The 24,757-nt window shown below is 33.4% G+C and overlaps 7 protein-coding genes across 9 annotated transcripts; 4 read left to right on the top strand and 3 right to left on the bottom strand.

The window, feature by feature from the left end:
* Positions 1-542: 542 nt before the first annotated feature.
* Positions 543-3,116, bottom strand: LOC11410981 (probable polyamine transporter At1g31830). Of its 2 annotated transcripts, none has more exons than XM_013598187.3 (2): positions 2,872-3,116; positions 543-2,377 (listed from the first exon to the last, which is right to left on the bottom strand). In XM_013598187.3, the coding sequence occupies exon 2, from the start codon at positions 2,320-2,322 to the stop codon at positions 895-897; it is 1,428 nt and encodes a 475-aa protein (XP_013453641.1). In that variant the 5' UTR covers positions 2,323-2,377; positions 2,872-3,116; the 3' UTR covers positions 543-894. The 2 variants fall into 2 exon arrangements, with proteins under 2 accessions (XP_013453641.1, XP_003612596.2); XM_003612548.4 differs by having other exon boundaries at positions 543-2,367.
* A 3,239-nt stretch (positions 3,117-6,355) lies between these two features.
* Positions 6,356-7,104, top strand: LOC112421845 (putative receptor-like protein kinase At3g47110). Its single transcript, XM_024783821.2, has one exon. It carries the CDS (start codon positions 6,371-6,373, stop codon positions 7,079-7,081), a length of 711 nt encoding a protein of 236 aa, XP_024639589.1. The 5' UTR covers positions 6,356-6,370; the 3' UTR covers positions 7,082-7,104.
* A 310-nt stretch (positions 7,105-7,414) lies between these two features.
* LOC11409458 (probable LRR receptor-like serine/threonine-protein kinase At3g47570) lies at positions 7,415-8,911 on the top strand. Of its 2 annotated transcripts, XM_039834172.1 has the most exons (3): positions 7,449-7,534; positions 7,660-8,247; positions 8,369-8,911. In XM_039834172.1, the coding sequence occupies exons 1-3, from the start codon at positions 7,513-7,515 to the stop codon at positions 8,524-8,526; spliced, it is 768 nt and encodes a 255-aa protein (XP_039690106.1). In that variant the 5' UTR covers positions 7,449-7,512; the 3' UTR covers positions 8,527-8,911. The 2 variants fall into 2 exon arrangements, with proteins under 2 accessions (XP_024639588.1, XP_039690106.1); XM_024783820.1 differs by having other exon boundaries at positions 7,415-8,247.
* A 1,074-nt stretch (positions 8,912-9,985) lies between these two features.
* Positions 9,986-12,951, top strand: LOC11410980 (60S ribosomal protein L13-1). The gene is made up of 5 exons (XM_003612546.4): positions 9,986-10,132; positions 10,277-10,398; positions 10,903-11,036; positions 12,209-12,367; positions 12,486-12,951. Exons 2-5 carry the CDS (start codon positions 10,290-10,292, stop codon positions 12,705-12,707), a joined length of 624 nt encoding a protein of 207 aa, XP_003612594.2. The 5' UTR covers positions 9,986-10,132; positions 10,277-10,289; the 3' UTR covers positions 12,708-12,951.
* A 1,278-nt stretch (positions 12,952-14,229) lies between these two features.
* Positions 14,230-16,534, top strand: LOC11407899 (acyl-CoA-binding protein). Its single transcript, XM_003612545.4, has 4 exons — positions 14,230-14,386; positions 15,145-15,262; positions 15,876-15,938; positions 16,199-16,534. The coding sequence occupies exons 1-4, from the start codon at positions 14,375-14,377 to the stop codon at positions 16,276-16,278; spliced, it is 273 nt and encodes a 90-aa protein (XP_003612593.1). The 5' UTR covers positions 14,230-14,374; the 3' UTR covers positions 16,279-16,534.
* Positions 16,535-20,622: 4,088 nt separating this feature from the next.
* On the bottom strand, positions 20,623-21,150 carry LOC11407413 (RING-H2 finger protein ATL34). Its single transcript, XM_003612544.3, has one exon. The coding sequence runs from the start codon at positions 21,148-21,150 to the stop codon at positions 20,623-20,625; it is 528 nt and encodes a 175-aa protein (XP_003612592.1).
* Positions 21,151-22,351: 1,201 nt separating this feature from the next.
* LOC11405522 (RING-H2 finger protein ATL79) lies at positions 22,352-22,831 on the bottom strand. Its single transcript, XM_003612543.3, has one exon. The coding sequence runs from the start codon at positions 22,829-22,831 to the stop codon at positions 22,352-22,354; it is 480 nt and encodes a 159-aa protein (XP_003612591.1).
* Between the last annotated feature and the right edge of the window lie 1,926 nt (positions 22,832-24,757).

Below are 24,757 nucleotides of genomic sequence, written 5' to 3'. Positions count from 1 at the left end.
TATATATTTTTAAAAAAGAAAAAGTTGAATTCTAATACATGTTTATTTTCTCAAAATATTTTCATTTTCATTTTTTAAAAGTTGTGTTCATTTTAAATTGCAAATAAGGAGATGAAGACTAATGTAGTGAGACAATTGCAACATAGAGAAGATGAAAGATAAACTAAGAATGCAATTATAGAAACAATACAAACAAAGTTTTTACATTTTAAAAAATCCCAGATATATTCTAAAATTAAAAAATGTTAACAGAAATTTTGAATTCATGTTTTCTTATTATTATTAGTTGAAGAAAAATATTATAAAACTTATAAAATGGACAAATGTTTATCTTATGCTTCATTAATACTATAAAACAACATAAAATTGAAAAAGTACTACATTTGAACAGAATATGATAACAGCTCTTGGTGCAATTTAGACAAACCTGTACACCCTTTTTATTTGTGAACACATGCAAACCCTTCTATTACAATAACTTCAGTTAATCTTAAGACTTAACTATAACTACAAAAATATGAAAACATTTACACAATGGCAGCTGAAGTAAGTTGCTCAACATCATTTTATTAATGTTCAAAATATATAAATTTTGTATACATAACAAATTTGATGCAGGGAACCAAACAAAAATAAAGACATTCTAAATACTAGCTTCCAAGTTTCTAACTGACATCTCATCTATTACAAAACTACAGACATAGATGGTACCAAAAAAAAAAAACTACAGACAGACAGATAAATAGCTAAAGTGTCAAAAGCATGAAATACAAAGCTTCCCTTTGATGGTGGTTGTGTTGTGGATAAGGTGACAAGTTTAACTGTTATGGTTGAAGGACCATAAAGAGTACAACCTTTCCACATTATTATCGAACAGATTGAAACAGCACAGATTTATTGCACCAAAGATTGAGTGTCCTCTCCATTGACAAAATCAGGTAGCTCAGGACTGTGTGAGAACTTCATCCATCTCTTTTTCTCCATAAATTTGAGACAAGGCTGCATCACAATACCAATTGCCATAGCAACGATGCTTATAAGAAATACTTTGAGGGAAGAGAAAGCTAATACCACACAGATCAAAATTGTAGGAGGGATGCACATAATAATTGCTCCGGCCGTTCCGCCTGGTACCTTGTAAGGCCGAGGGGCATTCGGGTGTTTGATCTTCAACAATATGAATGCAATGAACTCCAGAATCATCCCAATACAGTACAAGAAATTCTCTGCAGCTACAATTTCTTGAAAACTAAGCCATGATAGTAGAATTACACCAGAGGCTGAAAAAAGAATCCCTATAAGAGGCGTTCCGTGACGAGACCTCTTGGTGAAAAACTCTGGCAACATTCCCCTCTCAGCCATTCCTAGAAGCTGGTAAGAGTCGCTGCTCATTTCGGCAACGAACATTCCCATGTTTGACATTGCAGCTGCAGCCTGAAGCCACCATCTCAACCACACTCCTCCAATGATCATAGCAATTTCAGAGAAATACCCGTCAGTCCACAACTCGCGCTGAACCGGAACAGCACCGGTACCAATCAGAAGAGGAAAGAAGTACGCCACAACAACCAGGATCAAAGCATAAAACAAACCTTTGGGAAGATTTTTCTTGGGATTTTCAACTTCACCAGCAAGAGTACTTATGGAGTCCCAATAATTTAGATTCCAAAACAGCGTATTCAAATATAAATTCCAATCAACGTCATTTAGGTTTGTCTCAACAAACCATCTTTCAGGTTTCATGTCTGGAATCGACAAAAACCCCATGAAAACAAATGGGAGAAGCGAGAAAATCCCTAAACAAACAGCAACAAGTCCAACAATGGTTAAACCCCTATAGTTCAAATAAGTAAGAACTATAGTCAAACCCCACGTTGCAAATACTCTAGGTAAACCACCACCTACCGCCGGAACCGCTGACTTAAGATAATCAAGAAATAGAACAGGATACAAAGCATTATCAATCACGCCACTAAGCCATTTCATCCAACCCTGCTGAAACCCCCAAAAAGGACCTAAAGCAGACGAAACCCAAACAACGTAACCACTATTTTCAGGGAACATGGTACCCATTTCAGCAGTAATCAAAGCTTCAGGAACACTCCATATGAAAGGAAAAACAAAAAATCCAAGTAAAGCTAACAAAGGACCCGCTGCTTTCACAGTATCCTCAACACCAAAAGGTCCACCCGATACCTCATAGAAGATGAGAAAAACAAGTGGTAGAACTGAAAGTTTCCTCATGTGATTTGCTCTTGGGGAAGGCACTTCACCTACGGTCACGTACTCGCTCCCGGTCCCGGTGAACTCCCCCATTGCCATTGCACTAAAACCTTGTTGTCTATTATATGCTGTAGTCCTCAATTTCTGCACCCAGCTAAAAAAGTTTACTTCTTTTCTTAGAATCATATCATATCATAATCATAACATCAAATCAAAATACATACCTATATTCATACATAATACAAATAACCAAAAAAAGAATTGAATTTGAGTCTCAATCCATTGAATTTAATAACAAAATGGCCTGCTTGGATTTTGTTCAACTTAATTTCATAAGTTATACTTATGAAAACATCTTATACGAAAACTAATTACTTTATTTTATCTTTTATTATAGAAATAGCTTATACATAAGCGTTTATGCTATAAGCCGGAAATTAAGTTGTTTATCCAACAAGGGTACCAAGGAAAAAGTCTCATTAATTAACAGAAACCATACCATAAATGAAGGTATAAAAAACAGATCTTGGAGACGAATTTGAAAGAATTAACAAAAAAATAAAACTGAATCAATTGAAAAAGCAAAGCAATATTGTAACCCCAAATTGGAAAAGAATAAAATAGAGAAATGAGAGTAATTGAACAAACCATGAAAGAATTGGAAGAGTGTCAGGATCGATGAGATAACAATTTGTGCGGTGGAATCTGATGTTGAAGGAAAACTACCATGGCTGTGTACAGTGGCAACGTGGGATCGAAGAGGAAAAGGAGATTAAAGTTATTAAACTAAAAAGGGTTAAGGAAGTGTTTGGATTGATTGAAGTGGTAGTTAAACGGTGGCAGCGAAATAAAATGGCTTTTTTTCTCTTTCCGATAATAGCTGTAGTATAACTGTCGTCTATCACTTAGATTTCGTAAAAAAAAAAAAAAAAAAAAAAAAACTATAACTTACATTTGTCAACAAAAAAAAAGATATCACCTACATCTGTCACAAAATAAATAAATAAACCATAAACTACATAAAAAATGTATGCATGTGGTTTTAGATGGAATATAAATCTTGATCGGTAACATATAAAAGTGGAACGTGCAACAGGTGGAACAACATTTATATTATATATAAAAAATAAAAAAGTGGAACAGGACACAAAAGTCTAACTAGAAAAGGAATTTTTTTTTCTTCCTTAAAATAAATGATAGTAGTATTCATTAAAATTGATAAGGTGTTTCCCCAAACAAAAAAAATTCATAATGTGCATCGATAAGATATAAATTCGTTAAAAATAAAAAAAAAAATGAATCTATGAACAAACTCAAAATATTCATGCTAATATCATAAAATGATAAAGTGCATAAGCTTACAAATCTTCAAATGTCTTAAATACTCAGACATTCGGATTTGTAATATTGATGATATATATTGATGTTATTGATTGATTTTGCACTAAATTAAAGTTTATATGACAATCTAAACAAACAACCACGCTAACAAGACGAAAAACACAAACAACTTCACACAAATACGGCAAACAAAATAATATCACACTAAAACAATCATATCACGAAAGAACAAACTAAATATTTATAAAAATCGCTTATTTAAATAAAAGGAAAAGAGAAAAATGATTTAGAAGAGTAATTTTGGGTCAAAAGTTGACCATAAATCATCTTCTTTAATGAAAGATAAAAAAAAAAAAACTGGGTTACGATAACGATTCATAAGTGAGATCGAAAACATTTAAGGTTAAATGTATGTGTTTTTTTACTAGAAGGTTTTTTTTTTTTTTTTTAGGATAGTAGAAGGTTAAATGTATGTTGAAAAAATGAAAACTATATGGTGGGTTAAAAAAAATGAACTATCTATCAGACCGCTACGAGTATATCAAAGTTATGACCACCAAAATCATTTAATTAACCTCAGTTAAACTCATAATATTACTAATTTTATGGATTTAATGGTCAGTTATAACTAAACCATTATTAATTATAAATCATCTTACTTTTTCCTTTTTGCAGCAACAATTTGGTGGGCATGGAGGAATCGAAACATGATGTGCTTGGGCAATGAGAACTGGTCGAACGCTAAATTATCCTTCAACATTTAAGGTACGGTTGATACCCTCAAAGCTTGCTCCTTCCATCTCTAATGCTACCGAAGAAGACTAATTCATCAAGTGGAACAACAATAATCATTCTTGTGACATCCTTAATGTTGATGGAAGTTGCCTTGGATCTCCTATAAGAGCTGGTTATGGAGGAATTTTACGAAATGATGCAGATTTTTTCTTGTCAGGCTTTTCTAGGTACATTCAAAATCCATCTGATATCTTGTATGTTGAGCTCTATGCCATCTATAAGGGTCTCTTGTTGGCCAAAGAAATAGGTATTACTGATTTTGTTTGCTACTCTGATTCTTTACATTGTATCAACATCCTCAATGGTTCCCCAACGAGGTTTAATGTTTATGTTGTATTAATTCAAGATATAAAAGAGTTATTGGAGCAGAGAAATGTTATGGTTAATCACACTCTTAGGAAAGGAAAACAATGTGCGTATTTTTTTAACAAGTTTAATGCTTCTTTTGATGTTGAGTTTCTTCGGCATGAGTCTCCTCGGATGAACCTCAAGAATTTTCTCCAAAATGATGCGGCTGGAATTCTTAAATTTAAAATAAAATAAAGAAGTAAATTGTATCCTCTCTTCAAAGATAAAATGATATTACAACCCTCTTCCCTCACATTTCAAAACAAACACAACCATCCTTTCAAATATGGCAAATTATTTGTAAAAAAAAAAAAAATTATCAAATTATATATTTTGATCCGAATTTATGTTTTTATTTTAATTTTGTTTTAACTTTATTAAACAATTTTTTTATTTTATCAAAATGACATTTTTCTTTCCAATTCATCTATCGGTTTTCTTGACTATCAAACGTGTAATAACTCTTAGATCTTATTTTCTAAGCATCAAAGCTGTATAATCCATCCAACATTTCGAAGCTTTTAACACATTAACGATAGAAAAGTGCACTATTTTTCCAACACAATTTGTTAAAAATAAAAAGAATATATTATCATCAAACGCAACGATGGCTAACATGATAAACTCTCAACAATGGAATCAAGAAGATGAAAGATATGACAGTGAAAAAAATTGAACAAAAAATGTCATTTTTGTAAAATAAATAATCTCGAACACTTAAAGTTGTTGTTGCATCCGTCGAACACAAACAAAAAATTGTAACCTGTCAAACAAAATATTAGGTTGAGTCGCGAACTAAATCACCATTTTTAAACATTTTGCGGATTTGTCTCAATGGTGCTCGTAATTTCTTCTATTTGTTATACATTTGAAAATTATTCTTTTTCTTTATGAGTTATACTCTTAAATTTGGTCCCCACAAACCTTATCTTCTTACTTCGTCCCTGCTAACACCTACTATTATTTCTAAAGTGCTTGGAATAAAAAAACTAAAGAAAAAACAATTTTATAAAATACTTTGTTCCTGTTACGCATCCCACAATTCTTTTTCAAATAACCATTCACGTACATATTTATATTGATCATCATCATGAATTAAAAGACAAACCATACAATGGTAACTGGTAATAAGTTTTGTAACAAGAACAATTGGCACAAAGAGTCTATTGATGTTTCAATAAAAAGAATAAAAGTGGCCGGCTATTTTTTTTTATATGGACAATAAGTGGCCGGCTAACTTTTCCTTCAAAAAAAAAAAGCGGCCGGCTAACTTAGAAAATAATGCTTTGATATTTTTTTGAATGCCGAAATTATTAAATCAGGTGTTTGAATTCCGACTATTTCATTTGTGTATGTGAGTTTTTAACAACTTTGTGTTTCTTTTATCTACCAAATAAAAATATCATCAATAAAAAGTCCATATAACATTGTGAATTTTGTGATTCACTTTTGCTCCCATGCATGTGTCGTGCTTCTTTGTCTGTTGTATCAATTGACTTGACTCTGCATTAATCTTTTTGAATGCGAAGATAATTAAAATTAAAATTCTCATTCAGTGCTCCCTCTTACCACTATAATTTAAATGCATATGTTTCTTCTCTATTCCAACATAATTTTTCCACACAAACAAAAATATACAGCATAAACCTTTCTCCTAAACCGAATGAAGCCTTTTTCTTTCTTATCACCTATACTTTTGTTTGTATACCTTCATTTTCTTTTTTGCCCAAACAGAGTTGTTGCACAAGCATTAGGAAACCAAACAGATCATTTTGCATTGATTAAATTCAAAGAAACAATATACCGTGACCCAAATGGAGCTCTTGAATCTTGGAATTCTTCCATCCATTTCTGCAAGTGGCATGGAATCACATGCAGCCTCATGCATCAAAGAGTTACAAAGTTGAACCTAGAAGGATATCAGTTGCATGGATCAATATCACCCTATGTTGGCAATCTCACTTTTTTGACAGAATTCAATCTCATGAACAACAGCTTCTATGGAGAAATTCCACAAGAGTTGGGTCGGTTGCTACAATTGGAACAACTTTTACTCAGCAATAACTCTCTTGCAGGAGAAATTCCTACAAACCTCACACATTGCTCCAATCTTAAAGACTTGTATTTGGGAGGGAACAATTTAATTGGCAAGATACCAAATGAAATTGGCTCTTTGAAAAAACTTCAATCATTGGCCATTTGGAAAAATAAATTAACTGGAGGAATCCCTTCATTCATAGGGAATCTTTCAAGCTTAACCGATTTTTCATTTGTGTATAACAACTTAGAACTTAGAAGGAGATATTCCACAAGAAATATGTCACCTCAAAAGCTTGTTTTTACAATATCTCATCACTTATTGAGCTCACACTAACAATGAATAACTTTTATGGCTCTCTTCCACCCAACATGTTTCATGCCTTCCCCAATCTCCAATTTTGTGCGATTGGGGGAAATCAATTCTCAGGACCAATCCCCACTTCCATAACAAATGCGTAAGCTTCGAATACCTTCTCTTGCAAGGGAACTCCTTCAATGGAACAATACCGTCCTCTTTGGCTTCGCTCAAAGGTCTTTTATATTTAGACCTTTCTAGAAATCAATTTTATGGATCAATTCCAAATGTTATACAGAATATCTTTGGTTTAAAACACTTGAATGTTTCTTTTAACCTGTTGGAAGGCGAGGTACCAACAAACGGTGTCTTTGGAAATGCAACCCATGTAGCAATGATAGGAAACAATAAGCTTTGTGGAGGTATTTCAGATTTGCATCTACCATCATGCCCTATCAAAGGTAGAAAACATGCAACAAACCATAATTTCAGGTTGGTATCAGTGATAGTTAGTGTGGTTTCTTTTCTTATCATACTTTCATTTATTATAATTATCACCTGGATGAAAAAAAGAAACCAAAAACCATCTTTTGATTCACCAACAATTGATCAACTAGATAAAGTTTCATACCAAGATTTACATCAAGGAACCGATGGATTCTCAGATAAAAACTTGATTGGATCAGGAGGTTTCGGTTCTGTGTACAGAGGAAATCTTGTGTCGGAAGGTAATGTTGTTGCTGTGAAAGTCTTCAACCTCCAAAACAATGGAGCTAGCAAGAGTTTCATTGTTGAATGTAATGCACTCAAAAACATTAGACACCGAAACTTAGTTAAGGTTTTAACCTGTTGTTCTAGTACAGATTACAAAGGTGAAGAATTTAAAGCACTAGTTTTTGATTACATGAAAAATGGAAGCTTAGAACAATGGTTACATCCTGAGATTTTAAATTCAGAGCATCCAAAAACATTGGACCTTGGTGATAGGTTAAACATCATTATCGATGTTGCTTCTGCATTACATTATCTGCATCAAGAATGTGAGCAATTGATTATTCATTGTGATCTAAAGCCAAGTAATGTTCTTCTTAACGACGACATGGTTGCTCATGTGAGTGATTTTGGCATTGCAAAACTTGTCTCAGCCACCGATGGCAATACTAGTACAATTGGAATAAAAGGAACCATTGGCTACGCTCCTCCAGGTCTGTTCTAATTTCTAAATGCTTAAATCTTCCACTGTTTCTTTGAATTCTCCTATGTTTTGGTGAATACTTAACATATTACCATTGACATAGTATCAACAACTTTTTCTACATGTTTTAGAGTATGGAATGGGTTCTGAAGTGTCCACGTGTGGTGACATGTATAGCTTTGGAATCCTTATGTTGGAAATGCTTACCGGTAGAAGACCCACCCATGAAGTTTTTGAAGATGGTCAAAATCTGCATAACTTTGTTGCAATTTCACTTCCTGATACTTAACACTTTTTCTCCTCATTAATTGATTGCATATCAAAATTTCTAACCTACAAAATACAAAGGCAATAACAAGCTTCCTCTTGATTTGAATTTCAGGTGTTCACACTCATAAGTAATTGAACTAAATTTATAAGGTCATTTGTGGGAGAAGAAGTGTCTAGCTGGAAGCGTGTATGAGTGTGTTCAATGAATTTGGTTTGCAAGATTAAATTATGTGTGATTATGTTCAGTGTATTGCTTTCTAATTCAATGAAGTGAGAATAGTACTTCTCTCATATGTATCTTCATTCCAAATCTCATGGAAGGCCTGCAATTTGACAATTAGTGGTGTAATCAATGTAATATCGCATATTTGCTAGTATAAATTAAGTTATGGTTTAAATATGTATTTCATCCTTGCAAGTAGGGGTCGTTTAAAAATTGGTCATGTATTCACTAATCCTTGCAAACTAGCCTTGCAATCATTAATCATTTAAAATTTCGTCCTTTGACCAACTTAATCACTGCCACGTCACTAATTCAATGACGTGGCAATCACTACCATGCATGAAATTCCAATTTTGCCCTTAAGAAGAGGACAAAATATTGAAGAAAGAATTGGAAACTCATAGATAAAATTGAAATTTTATGTATGGCAGTGATTGCCACGTCATCAAATTAGTGACATGGCAGTGATTAAGTGGGGAGAGAGACGAAATTTTAAATGATTAAACAATGCAAGGGTAAATTGCCAAGATTAGCGATTACGGGACAATTTTTAAACTGACTCCTAATTGCAAGGGTGAAATACATATTTAAGCCTTAAGTTATACATGTGCATGAGTTTATGGAATCTTCAATTTATTTAAGATAATGGAAAAAGGAACAAATTTATTTGTCTATTGTGTATGTTATATTTCTTTGTTGAGGTTAATGATTTTGATCACAAATTTCTCATTTATTCTTCATTTCTCACATAAAATTTCAAACATCCGAACCAAACGCAAAAAAAATAATTGGGAAACTCATTTTCTTTTTTCGCTGTGAAATCTGCAAATTTATAGCCCATAATGCATCTACATTAGATCATTCTAACTATTTCTCAAGAAAACCAGAGCAGCAACATACTATATATCTTCCTCAAGAAGGGAAGTTTAATCCAAATTCACTTTCTTGACCAAAAAATTTCGTCAACTTTTTTATCACAGACCAAAAAGTTGGTTTTTAAAGAAAAAGAGATTAAAAGTAAAAAAATAAATGAGCATAGAAGTTCTAAACAATTAATAACTGGAGCTTCAAGTTTTAGAATGAAACATTCTTCGTTGTTTTGTTTACAGCTTTCTCTCCTATGCATGTTTGGTATTTTTTGGTAATTTTTCAAAATAGTCCGTAAATTATTTAACAAGGAACACCGAGGCTTCATTTTAGTAAAGTATGGGTGTCTAAAGAGCAATATTTGAAAAAACGTTAAATTCAATCTTGGCCCAATTGTATACGATTCGGGCCTTAACATAGACTCAACCTATAAGCCCATTCCTTTAAGAATCCATTTATCGATTAAACCCTAACCCTAGTCTCCATTTTCAACCATCATCTTCTCCAGCTGCTTCTGCTCCCAAACCCGCCTCAGGTATCTAGCGCCTCTCACCTTCCCGTTACACGTTCTAATCTCAATTAATAACAATTTCTACAATTTTCTCTGTTAATATTGTCATTATGCTTATATTACTCCTTTTTTTTTATGATTTACTGTCTTCTTCGATGATATTTGCAGGTAAGGTAAAAAAATGGTGAAGCATAACAATGTTATCCCCAACGAACACTTCCGCAAGCATTGGCAAAACTATGTTAAGACATGGTTTAACCAACCTGCAAGGAAGACAAGAAGACGCTTAGGTAATCACCATCTCTATATATAATAATACTATTTTTTTTTATTGATTCATTTTTATGTATTGAAAATTACATAAAAATACAATCTTGATCTAGATTGCAGATGCAGGTTAATCTTTATTTGAATGAAAAAGAAAGATTAGTCTGTGCTGTGTTGTGTACATATATTTAAATAGTTCAAACTTCAACAATTTGAAGGCTTAGTTTAATTTTTATCTGCTTCAGCTTGTTATATGGCAGAGTGTACCACAATATATACAGAACTTTTTGTATTCCAACTCTCTTGTTAGTTGTTGCCACTTAGTAGGTTGAGCAGTCCTAGTTATGTGCTTCATAATTTAATTTGACTCATTTTCAATCTCTTTCTGCTTACTCCAGATTTTGTGTTTGCTTCATGAAAACGGGTGTCTTCATGCAGAAAACGCAATTTTTAACCTAGCTTCCAGATTTTGTGTTTGCTTCCAGATTTTTGATTTGTTTGACATGATGGGTTGTTGTATTCTTCAGCTCGTCAGAAGAAGGCAGTGAAGATTTTCCCAAGGCCTACAGCTGGACCTCTCAGGCCTATTGTTCATGGACAGACTCAGAAATACAACATGAAACTAAGGGCTGGTAAAGGGTTCTCCCTTGAGGAGTTGAAGGTAAAATATTTGTGTATTTAACTTACGTGGTTTTTCTTTTCGATGTAATTTATTGACGGGTTAACATTATCAAAAAAGTGGTTTCGATGCTCTGAAATTGTAGATATTTACTTTTGGTGATTTAAAGAAAAAATAGAAGCTGTTCTGTTTGTTTACTAATTTGCATGTCACTAAAAAACAGTTATTGAAAATGATTTTTAAGAGACACTACTCAAAACAGCTTCTCGTTTGAAATTTTGATTATGACTATGTTCTCGTTTTTTAAGAATATGTAATAAATGGATGAAAACTTTTGGAAGTTTTTTTTATAAACAAGCTCCATGTGGAATTATATGATCTCTACCTGATGATATTATTATAATTTTAAAGATATAATCCAATCTTATTGGATAAAGTTTGATGTTCCCTGTGTCTTGGCATTTACATGGTCTTAGTAGCATTATCACTATATAGAAACTGGTGTTCATTTTGTTTTTAGTTTCATTGCCTATAGAGTCAATTGATGGTTGGCATAGTATTTTCTGTTTGTTGTTTGGTGTACCTCTGCATCAATACATTGAATTGGGTTTGCAAAATCTCTTAATTCCAGTACAAATCGTTTTGTGGACCAGCCTGTCCATATGGAAGTGTTTTTACCTATAGGATAAGCTAGCCTGTTTAATTGAGTTTGTTTTTAAGGCCTATGGCTGGCTTTGTTTCATATACCATTTAGGAACCCTGACCATCAAGGTTTAGGTCTATTCCTGATTTTTAGAGCTTTTAATTCTTATCTAGCATGACCATCAAAATCAACTTAATTTTTTTAGGGAAATTTTTTTTAGTTATCATAGTACACTTATGCTTGTGATGTTACACCAGTCTCCAATGTAGGTAGGTGAACCTCCTTGTATAATCCATGATTTCTTTGCTTACACACTCCATCGTGTCTGTAATCACTAATTATATTATAGTCAGTTGGAGACTGGGAGACCGAGTTCTCCGAATATTCTCAGTTGTAACCTGTTTCATATTCAATTCAGTCTAATTTTAGCTTCAAGATGATAAAAGAGTATAAGACCTTAGTTTGAGTGCATCTACTATAGAATATAACTATGTTTTGTACTTTGATGTTCTGCTTTTTTTCTTTATCTTTTCGATGATTTATTTCTTATTTCTTCTGTTTTACAATGTAGGCTGCAGGTATTCCCAAAAAGCTTGCTCCAACTATCGGCATTTCCATCGATCATCGCCGCAAGAACCGATCGTTGGAAGGTCTGCAAGCCAACGTCCAGAGGCTGAAGACATACAAGGCCAAGTTGGTTGTCTTCCCACGTCGTGCACGCAAGGTCAAGGTATGCTTTTAATATATGGCCTTTTTCTTAATTTTCGTACCATCATTGCTGATAAATTTGAAAAAGAAAAGGTTGTGCATTATTCTTAATTTCTTATGGCCCTATTTTTTATTTCCAGGCTGGTGATTCCACTCCCGAGGAACTAGCAAATGCTACACAGGTTCAAGGTTCATACCTACCAATTGTGAGCGAGAAGCCATCTGTAGAGCTTGTTAAGATTACAGATGAAATGAAGGCATTTAAGGCTTATTACAAGCTTCGTCTTGAGCGAACAAACAAACGCCATTTGGGTGCCAGACTGAAGAGGGCTGCCGAGGCAGAGAAGGAAGACAAGAAGTGAAAACTCCAGGAAGTTTGAGTCCCTAATTTACCCATATGATAGTTACTGGGAGACAATTTTTGTTTGAGATTTTCTTTATTAAGAAATTGCTTAGTCTGAGACATGCATCATCGTTGCTGTTGTTAATTTGTGAACTATGGTTATTCAAGTTTGTTTGTTTAACCAGCATTCTGGTCAGATTAGCATGTTTTATTTTTCATGGGATAATATCAAGTCTTTTTCTGCAAACAAAAATATTGTCGTAGTTAATTTTTGCCAGTATTGTCGTAGTTACTAATAGCAAATATATATTGCTTAAAATATTAGTGGTTTTAAATATCACATTGTGTTAAAAAAAATCATCACATTTTTTTTTTCTTTTTATTTGAATCTGAACACAGTTTCTTAGGCCATGCAAGATAAATTCTCTGTTTGTATTTTGATATCTCTTCAATACAAGTTTTAACTGTGTTGTTTTTAAGGTTTTCTTGGTTGGCCTATCTTTGAATAAAACTTGTGTGTTATAACTTGCTGAACTTGAACTTTGGTGTTACAACCTTTACTGTTGTGAAATTGCAATGGATTGGAAAATGAAGCAGTACCGTAATTGTCCAAATCATACGAACATGACTTTATGATTGCGTTTTAGTGCTTGATTTGAATAAACGGGCATACATGTCAAGGATTGTCTGTTTTTAAAAGTGAACTTTGAGCGTTAAAAATTGCATTTAAAGGGTCACTACTACTCTTTTAAGGCAGGTCAACAACCTCTTCTGCTAGAAAACTTGAAGTGCCAAAAGAAACGGTAGACGGAACCCGTTTTTTTATGTTATACCACTTATATTGCTGCAATTTTGAAGACTGTTTATCCTACAGTAAAGTCCCGATTTTCAATCCTACAAGGGAGAAATTCCAGTTAAATTCACACATATTTTCTGAGTGAAATTTTCAAAATATATTTGAAAAGTTTCATCGGTTAAATAAAGATCTTTTAGAGAAAAGGTGTAATGTTTGTCCATTTAATCAATCTAGCCATTCATGAACAAACTCTTTCAAAGGGTTGATTATCTACACCAAAGGACATGAGTTTCTCATACTTGAGGTAGAAAATCATTCAAAAAAAGAGATAGAATATAACACTCTTGTGAGCCAAAATTATGTCGAAAATAATATTTTTTTTTTTTTACCTAATGCATGAGAGAAATTGACTGAACTTTATTTTGTAAATTATCATTGATAGATACGCTTGATGTGAAAGTACAAATGCACAAAATATGTTTGATCATAAATCAAACTTAAAGGTTAGTGTGTCTCATACACATTTTAAAATTTATGAGCATTTTTCATCATGATATTTTTTTGGACAAGTTATTGCCCCAACAAAGGTTCTAACATGTTTCCCTCATACCATAATGAAGCGAAACTGAAACCATATTGTTAGTTAGTTAATTAGATAAAACCGGCACCTATGAAAATTTATGACCTTCTTAAAACGGTGAGACGAATATGATTCATGGTGATGGATATGCTCGCGTTAATCATACGCGCGTGAGTGGGAATATTATTCTTATACGGCCCATAATTCGTATCCGTTTATAAATACACACTTCGAACGTAACGCATATCTCAAATTTCCCCTCCTCTGTTATTTCAATCTTGTTTCAATCTCCCAACCAAACACACGCATCATGGGTTTGCAGGTTTATCTCCTTAATCCATATTATGTTTCAATTTCAACCTCTGTTTTTCTTTAATTACGCTCTCTATAGTCACTTGTATCATATCAAGCAATTTAATTTAGCTCAGATTATTTTCTGTTAGCAATTACATCTTATCTCGACTGTATTTCTTTCTGTGATGCTTTCTCAGATCTGTGACACTGTTTATTACTGGGATTTAATTTTTGGTGTAAAACTAATTTACACATGCATTCAATCAATTTATTATTTTAAATTGTTATCAGAGTCAGTGTTGTGTATCAGGTGTCTGTGTTAGTGCGGTTAAGATTGGTGGATGTTTTGTTGGAAATTTGAATTATGAGTCCCAAATTCAATACTTCACACGTTGTTTTCTTAGATTAGACGGTTTTGTCTTTGTTTTGAATTAAGAAAAAGTAACAGTCTGCTGTAATTTCACTATGCATTTGGTTGTTCTTTTGAGGGTTATTGATTGTAGGAAGAATCACATGCTTTCAGATTGGTAATATGTAAAGGGGAATTTTATTTGGTTATATTATCAAAGAACCCTGTTGTTCAAATGAGTGCTTGGTTAATCTTATGCAGGACTGTTAAATTTTATCTTTGTAGTGAATATGGAAGTTTGTATCAAAACTTTCTGCGTGTTTATGTTCTCAATTTGAACTTGTTATATATACTCAGCTAGATGCTTGATTTTGTGCTTATGAGTAAAAGTAAATGGTACTTCAAGCATCACACGTTTGTTGGTTAATGTGATGCAGGAGGATTTTGAGCAGCATGCCGCCAAAGTCAAGACTTTGACAGAGAGCCCATCAAATGAGGATTTGCTTATCCTTTATGGATTGTACAAGCAAGCCACTGTCGGAAATGTTGACACCGGTAAGCGATAATTTCGAGCTTGAGTTCACTCTGTCACCTTCCTACAATAAGGGGTTGTGTGGTCAGGACCGACATAAGCTTCAAGAGAAACAAGCCGTCACTTACTTTAGTCTTTAGGTTCCTCAACCTACCCAACTCAGCTATCTGCCTAGCCCATAGCCTCGACTTTATTTTGATCCTGACAAAAATATTATGTATGATGCCTCCTCATATATTTGTTCATTGTTAGATCTCACCTATCTTAAAGCCTCACTTTGCCTTTTGGCTGCCCGAGGAATTCTTTTCTCTCTAAAAGTCAACCCTCCTTTTGTTCTATAGGCCTATCTGTATTAATTTATGTGAGCTTATCTACTAATGACATAACTATAAGCACTTGTGAGATTGTTAAGAGTTTATGGAATCAACTTACAACATGTCTATATAAGTTGTTTTTCGCATATTTCCATAAGCTCCATGATAGTTTATAAAATAGTTTGACTTTATTTTATCGTTTGTTATAGAAATGGGTTATCCATAACACTTGCATGATAAGAATTTATGCTATAGGCGCTTAATTAAGTTGTTTATCCAAAGATGGCTTATGATTGTTCATGTATCTGTGTATGATTTACAGCACGTCCTGGAATGTTCAACATGAGGGACAGAGCTAAATGGGATGCATGGAAGGCTGTTGAAGGTAAATATAAACTTCAGTTTCAAGTTTGATGTACAGCTATCCGTATTAGTTTCTATTTCCTTATGGTGCTTTTATGATATGAAACGCTGAAACAAACACCCGATACGATTTTGACACCGACAAGTAGAAAACCAAAGTAAAAGTGTTCGTGTTGTACTGACACGCCTTCAATCTGAAGTGTCGATGTTGGTGCTACATTGTTTTTTTTTTTTTTTTTTTTTTGTGTTATGTAAGAGACATAATTTTTTTCTTAATTGCAGGGAAATCCAAGGAGGAAGCAATGAGTGATTACATCACTAAGGTGAAACAGCTTCTGGAAGCAGCTGGCGTTGCTGTTTGACAACATTGTCACGCCTTGCTTTTTAAATCTATGCTAAAAGTTTCTTAGTGTTTGGAAAATAAAACAGTTTCAGTGTTTGTTGTTTGATCTAAAACTATAAGATATTATCTGAATTATTCAGTATTGAATTAGATATGTTTCAAAGAGTTCAGTTAACTTTATCACTACTGAAAATGTCTGCAGACATAATGCATGTGCTAGAAACTTGAAATTTTCTGTGTTGTTTATTTAAAATTATTTCTACTTTCAACCTTAATTGCTTGATCTTGCGCTTGCACTCATATGAATTTGAATTTCATTAGAAGCCGCAACTTGGTTAACCATGCACATGGCACAAGGTGTGTCCTTGTATATTTAGAACAAATAAAAAATATACTTGTTCTGTACTTAACCATTACCTTTGTTGGACTTGGTATGATGTTGCATTGCATCTGTCGTGCAAGATTTCTTCCGAGATTTTGAATTTTAGGAAACTTGTTGCATAAAAGTTTAATGCAAATAAGTCTGCATCAGATTGGGTGGAAATTTAGATTCATAGCATTACAACCTGAATATATTTTTGAGAAATGATATTTTTACAAGTATTTCTAGACATTTTCATGTGCGTATGTCACAACAAGTAATGTTCAAATAGAAGGAAACCAAGCACTCCAGAACCTATGTAGAATATGGCAAGAGAAACAATAGATTTCATACCGATTTTAATCTGCGATATATTGGGATTCAATAAGAGAGGATTGTTTAAAATGTTTGAACCTATGTTGTTGAATATAGCAGAAGAACTTGAATATGTGATATATGATCTTTACCCTTAAAATTTATAGGATTACACAACTTAAAAAATGTATAAATGCGTTTTAATGGTGAGATCACTAACATAATCATTCATGTTAAATTCCAATTGGAGAGGATTCAAATCTAATACATACCATACCAAATAATGCTCTTATCTCGGGCATATTCAGTATGGCGTGGCTAAAACAACTTTGATTCCATCATTTTTACCTTTTTGTTTATAATTTCATACTGCAATTGTTGAGATAAGAAAACAATTATAAATCAAAAAAGAAAGAAAAATATATACTAGTTATTTGTAAACGAAACCTTGCTTTGTAAGGCAACTTATAAGTATTTAGATTATCTTTGGTTGTACTTAGGATATTTTTTTCAATTCTCACGTTTTCAAAGATTTAGCATCTATCCTTAAAAAAAAAAAAAAAAAAAAGATTTAGCATCTAAATGGCCAGATTGCACGACTAGTCATATGCTGGCGGCCTTGGTTATTGTCATAAAATTTTGATACCACCTTAAAATTTAGGTTTGTGTTTAATTCAATTTCAAAAGCTGTCTAATGAAGTTAGAATTGCATCCCAAGGATATAAAAGAACATTTTCAATGTGGTCAGTCTTCTATGTAGCACCAGCTAAATTAGCACCCTCAATAAAGTGTTACAAATTTGAGTCTTATATGATACGTTGCGTTATGGAATCGTTCACTTTTCATGTTCTAGGGCCCATGCTTCATGAGCGTCTTTTCACTAATTCTCAATTAGGAGTGCTTGTATAACCATTTATTCATTTGTTTAGTGAAGAACTGGAGATAGTGGAAGCAGTACCTATCATGCTCTAAATCCTTTAAAGTTAAGCACATTCGAGTTAGTGTTCCCTCATGTAATTGAAGAACAAACTATTTACTACTAATCAAGAATACATCTAATGTATGCTTTGTCATAGACATTAGTTGGTTAGTCCGACAAATTTAACATCTAATGTAAGATATTTATTGAACTTACCGATGATTAATTTTCACCAATAAATCTGGTTGACCACTTTTGGTAATATCTTCTCTTCCAACTATATTTTTTCTACAACATTGCTATATCCAGCGAATAGAATTGTCTCAAAATTGTCCCGAAAGAAAAATTAGCCAATGACAAGAAAGGACTAATTAGCATTTAAACAAAGGATTAATTAGCATTTAAACAAATGTGCTTAATTTATAATTGTAGAAAATGCTCTACAAATGTGCTTGTGTAAACCATTTATTCATTTGTTTTGTGGAACCCTCGAAATGAAAATGCAATCACTCTTTTTCTACAATTGTATTGACATGTTTTGTGATTCATGTTGACCATTGGTGGACAGGTACCTGTACTTTGCTAGATTGGATGCGTGGTTAGTTATTGTTGTTTTAAATGAAAGGACAAAGAGTAGTTGGCAAAGTCAGGATCCTACTGATACAAGAAGATCTGACATTGACATAGAAAGATCCAGCATCACATGACTGCATCACATGGCTTTACATGATAACAATAATAACTTCCCTCAATTGTCACATGCAACTATATGCTCCGTCTTGTCACATGCAATCATTTTTATTATAAAATTTAGTTCAATATCATTGATTTTTTATTTTTATTGTTTTTGTCGATTAGCATAGCAGTCGGAGAAATTCAACTTAAAGAATTAGTAAGCATGTAAGGGGTTTAAACTCCAAAATCTGTATATATTATGCATTATACTTTACTTATTGAGTTAAGTTCAAAGGAACATATCATTGATTTTCTTTACTCATAAGAAATATGTGCATTTTTAAAAAAATATATATATATTTTTATAAAAAGACTTATTTCATGAAAGTGAAATAGTAGTTAAAAAGTAAAGGTTATATTAATTGAAAAACATTTTAGGCGTTGTATAAAAAAAATTGCAAAAAGAATTGTATAATTAAATGGTATGAATGAAAATGTTTAAATTACATATATTTGAAATAATTAAATATGTTGGAAAGGTTTTTGATACTCTAGATTGGCATTTTCCCATTCATGTTCTTTAAGCCTTTGGTTTCGATGAGATTTTTTGTCTATGGATACTTACTGTCTCAAATTCTTTTTTTTTTTTAAGAATACTATCTTAAACTTTGTCAAGCTCTTTATTTTGGTAAATTTTGTGGGATACTTCCCTTGCATTAGGGGAGTTAGGCGGGGAGATAATCTCTCACCTTTGCTCTAGTACATTGCAGAAGAGGTTGTTATTAGGGTTATCTCTGACAAAGTGTTATCATGTCATTTTAAATTTATGTTTAGATCTCAATGCATTATTATCATCCGTCGTATCTTATATGTTGATGATATTATAATCTTTTGTGAAGGCTCTAAAAGAAACATTAAAAAATTAAGATATATGGTTAATACTCTAAACAAATTATTAATCTAAGAAAGGGTCATGTCCATGTTGTTTCTGTTATTCTTGCTAGAAGTACAATAGTAGCACGTGAAATTAGCTACAGTTTAGCTTATGCACCTTTCAAATATTTAAGAGTACAAATTTTTAAGGGAAGATCTAAAATCATACATTTGAAAGACGGTGTGACATAATTAAAGTCAAACTTGTTATTTGGAGAGAAACTCTTTCCTCTACCATGGGAAGAGTACATCTTAACAAATATGTTATTCAAACTATGTTAACATATTCTTTCATCATTTATCTTTGGATCAATGGTTTAAGAATTTATTTTGAGTGGTGATATCACTATTAGGAAAGTTTGCACAGTTTCTTGTGCAAAGTCTTGTTTACCTTTCTATGAGGGTGGCTTGTCTCTCAAGTCTACCAGACAAATGAAGCAACAATTCTTCATCTATGTTGGAAGTTAAAAGATGAAAAATGTAATTAAGTAAAAATAAAAATAAAACACACAAAGCTAACCAATGATAACTCTCAAGTTTGATTTGATATGTATCAATCATTTAATTATTCAATGTTAAGTATAATATGTTTTTGGTTTTTCTAACTATAATACATTTTTACAAGATTGAGAGAAATAATTATCTTTCGTAGTGATATGGTGTCGATATAGTAGTGAATCACATTTGTTCCTTTTTGGAGCTATTTAGCTCTTATAAAAGAATCAATTATGTTCCAGTTAATTAGTTGCCTCATGAACATTTTGTGTCTTTTACAAATCCAAATTGGATTTTTTTTTCATCTGTTTTGCGACGAAAAATAGTTTTTTACCAATGTTTTTTTTCTTTCTTTATTTGGTTGATAAAATATGTATGAAACTAAATGGATGAGATGTAGTTACAATTTAAAAGATTGAGCAAACTTAATAATTTTAAAAGTAAGTAAACTGGTAACTTACAAAGGATATTATGATTGCTGAAAATAGTATATACAAAATAAAATAAAAAATCGAATTGCAATGAACATGTTTTGATATTCCTAAGTTAGTTGTGTGCACTTTGCTGGTGTGACTCCTCAAAATCCTCATAATCAAAATCTCCCCATTTATGTGAGCGAATTTCATGTGGTATTTACCTCTCGGCAAGATAAGAGAAAAAGGTTCTCACCATCTCACAAGTCCACTTTGCATGATAGCAAGTGGAACCATATTAGTATGAGGCATATCTATGTTGTGCTGCTGCTGCTGCTGCCCATTCACCACCGGTGAAGGGGCGGTACTGGAACGACAAACGGGGCAATTCGAATGTGAATGAAGCCACATGTCAATACATGAAACATGAAAAGAGTGTAAGCACTCAGGCATAGTCCTCAACTCTTCACCCTCCTCAAAATCTCCCAAACACACGGCACACGTGTCGCCTTCGCCATCTGGAACAGCATCATCTTTATTTCTCTTATGGTACTTGTGTGTTGGAAATAGGTTTGCTACTGATGTGGATGTGTTTTCTTCGAGGCTCGGTGTCGCGGGTTGCCGCGGTGGTTGTGTTGGGTTGGTGGTGGTACGTTGATGGTTACAAAAACAGATGGCTACGACATGATACATTGAAACAACAAATAATGCTGAACCCATGGCAATAAGTAGAACAATAACGTTGTCAGATAAAGGATTATCACCATGATCACCGTCCATAAATCAATGATCATGTATGTGATGCTAGAAAGAAATGGTTGCAGTGATCTTAATTAAGCTTTATAAGATTAGTCTAATTTTTTTTATTAAATTAAGCCTTGTAAGACTGTAAGAAGTGACAAAAGCCGGCCTATGACGGTGAATGCAAGAGTATTCATTATTTATGTTTTTGCACCGTTTTCTTGATTTGGTCATAATACAAATTAAAATGAGATTACTGTAATGATTGATTAATTAATTACAATTGGTAAGAAATTCATGACATTTGAATAATAAAACAAACAAACATACAAACAAACAAACAAACAAACAAACAAGCAGATAAGCAAGAAGGATAATTCATAAATGTTCTTTTACCTGATATAGTACTACTTTAAAATAATGCTTGCAGATTCCGTGCCAATGAGGTATACAAATTAAGTTAATTAATTACTTGCAGTACAAGTTTCTATTTGTTGACTTTCCTGAATAAAAATTTTACTTGGGAACTTTTGAAAAACGAGAACAACGCGTTAAGACCCACGCGACTTGCATGTCTTCTTCTAATTGGTTCTACTAATACCATCCCAGGTTGTAACAAAAGTGTGTGCTTGAGTAAAATCCCTTTCATTCGACATACTAAAACTCTTTTTGCCGTGCTCAATAAAGGAACCGAAATCTGAAATTTGACTGCCATTGTTTTTCGCAATCTATAATCTATTTTTTATCATTGAGGGTAATTCCTACCTTTTTATTTTCTTATTATAAGATTTTTTTATAAAATTAAGAGTGATAAATAATTTGAATATATGGCGTCATTGGGGTAAAGAATCACATTTGTTCCTCTTTAGACCTATTTAGCTCTTATAAGAGAATCAATTATGTTCCAGTTAACTTGCCTAATGAAACTAGTGCCACTGGTTCAATTGTGTTGAAAGAAGTTCTTTATTTGTCATTCTTAAGTTTATCTTTATCTCAATATTTCAAGTTGACTAAGGACATACATTGCTCAAAACCAACAGATATTATGATTGCTGAAAAGTATGTACACAAAAACAGCACTAAAGGAGCAACCAAATTTTATTAAAAAAACTGAATTGTGATAATATATTCAGAATAGCATGTTTTGGTATATCTAAAACTAAAAGTGTAGTCTATACTTTGCAAGTGTGACTCCTCCAAAATCTTCTACAATAAAAACAAGGCTAACAATTTGTCAATTTCACCATCGCACCAATCGACTCATATCTATACTGTGATGATGTGCATTTACTGCCGGCGAAGGGGCGGCACTGGAACGACAAACGGGGCAATTCAAATGCGAATGGAGCCACATGTCAATACACTTTACATGAAAAGAATGCAAGCACTCAGGCATAGTCCTCAATTCCTCACCTTCCTCAAAATCTCCCAAACACACCGCACATGTGCCGCCTTCGTCATCTGTAACAACGTCACCTTTGTTTCTCTTGTGGTACTTGTGTGTTGGAATTAGGTTTACTATTGATGAGGATGTGCTTGGTGTCGTGGCAAACCGCGGTGGTTGTGGAAGGTTTTGATCTGTGGTGGTACTTTGAGGGTGACAAAACCAAATGACTAAGACACGGTACATTGAAGCAACCACAAATGCAGCTGAACCCACGACAATAAGTAGTACAATAGAGTTCTTATAAAAAGGATGGTCACCATCATCATCTGCCATGATCAATGATCATGTGAAGCTAGAGAGAAAGAAATAAATGGTAACAGTGATATAATTGAACCTTATAAGTGACAAGCCGGCTAATGACGAATGAAGCTTTCATTATCAAAGTTTATGACCCGTTTTCTTGGTTTGATCACAATGGAAACAAAAATGTGGTTACTGGTTCATTAATTAATTACAATTGATAAACATACCAAAAAAAACAAACACACAAACAAAAGCAGATGTGCAATAAGGATAATATTCTTTTCTCTACTTGAAAGTAACATCACCACCTTCCGTGTGTTTTACTTCAATAAAAGTGGCAATGAAGAGTATAAATTAGAGAATTGCTGTTCCCACATATAGTATGGCTGTGCCACATGAGTAAAATACCAAAATGTCCTTCGGCAGTTAACTGCCGAAGTTTTGAGTAAACCGGCGGCAGCAAACTACCGAGGATTTCCTCGGTAGTTAATTGCCGAGGATATGTTTCATCAGATGAAATAGCCACCTGCTCCCCCTACACTCTATTTTCTTCATCAACTTCATTTTTCATCTCCATTCCAATCCAAAAATCCATTTTTTTTCATCAATCCTTGATCCAAAATCATTCAAGCATCAAACATAGGAGGTATCAACACACATTTGACGTAAAAAAACAGGTATTGTGCATTTTAGTTGATTGATTTTTGTATTATTTTATGGGTATCTACGTGAGTTACGTAGAACCCTGTCATGGGAATCCTCGGCAGTTAACTGCCGAGGGAAACTTCGGTAGTATAGTGCCGAGGAAAACCTCGGTAGCAAGGTGCCGAGAAACTCTTGTGAAAAATTTTCACAACGAAAAAATGGCAGCTACTGCCAAATTTTCAAATTTTTTTTCTTTTGTTTTTTTTTCTTTTTTTTTCTTTTAATTCATCATGGCATTGATGTTTATACATTATGTAGTTGTTAATTCATATTTATATGTTGTATAATTATAGTAATGGTAGAGAATGCGAAAGATGTTCCGGGAGAGACAAAACAAAATTTTGTCGAAAATTCCGGAGATGTCAAACCGCCTAATGTTGAAGCGAAAACAAACATAGATGGAGCTTCCGTCCATGTTGAAGCTTCAAAGTATGTTGGCGGCTCCGGTGTACTCCCACTTCAACCCCACGAGGTCGACACGGCTAGGTTTTTTTCAGACGACGTTAAGTCGAAAAATAGAGATGAATTGCTTGAGTGGGTGCGTCGACAAGCAAATAAGGCGGGATTTACAATTGTCACACAAAGATCAAGCTTGATCAATCCAATGTTCCGACTAGTGTGTGAAAGGAGTGGAAGTCACATAGTTCTGGAAAAAAAACCGAAGCATGCGGGAACGGGGTCAAGAAAATGCGGTTGCTTATTCATGATTAGTGGATATCAAAGTAAGCAAACAAAAGAATGGGGATTGAACATTCTTAATGGAGTTCACAACCATCCCATGGAGCCGGCTTTAGAATGACACATTCTTGCCGGTAGATTAAAGGAGGACGACAAGAAGATTGTACGTGACTTGACAAAAAGCAAGATGCTTCCAAGAAATATTTTGATACATTTGAAGAACCAAAGACCACATTGCATGACAAATGTGAAGCAAGTGTACAATGAACGTCAACAAATATGGAAGGCAAATAGGGGTGACAAGAAACCGTTGCAATATCTAATCTCGAAGTTGGAGGAGCACAAGTATACTTATTACTCAAGAACACAACTTGAAAGTAATACTATTGAAGATATTTTTTGGGCTCATCCAACATCCATTAAGTTGTTTAACAATTTTCCAACGGTTTTGGTTATGGACTCGACGTACAAAACCAACATGTATAGGATGCCAATGTTTGAGGTAGTTGGGGTGACTTCAACCGATTTGACATATTCGGTTGGGTTTGGATTTATGACACATGAGAAAGAAGA

This window comes from Medicago truncatula, chromosome 5, assembly GCF_003473485.1.
Source record: "Medicago truncatula cultivar Jemalong A17 chromosome 5, MtrunA17r5.0-ANR, whole genome shotgun sequence".
In the NCBI taxonomy this organism is placed as follows: Eukaryota; Viridiplantae; Streptophyta; class Magnoliopsida; order Fabales; family Fabaceae; genus Medicago; species Medicago truncatula.
Note: the sequence above shows the minus strand (reverse complement) of the source record. Positions and strands in the feature narration are given on the sequence as shown.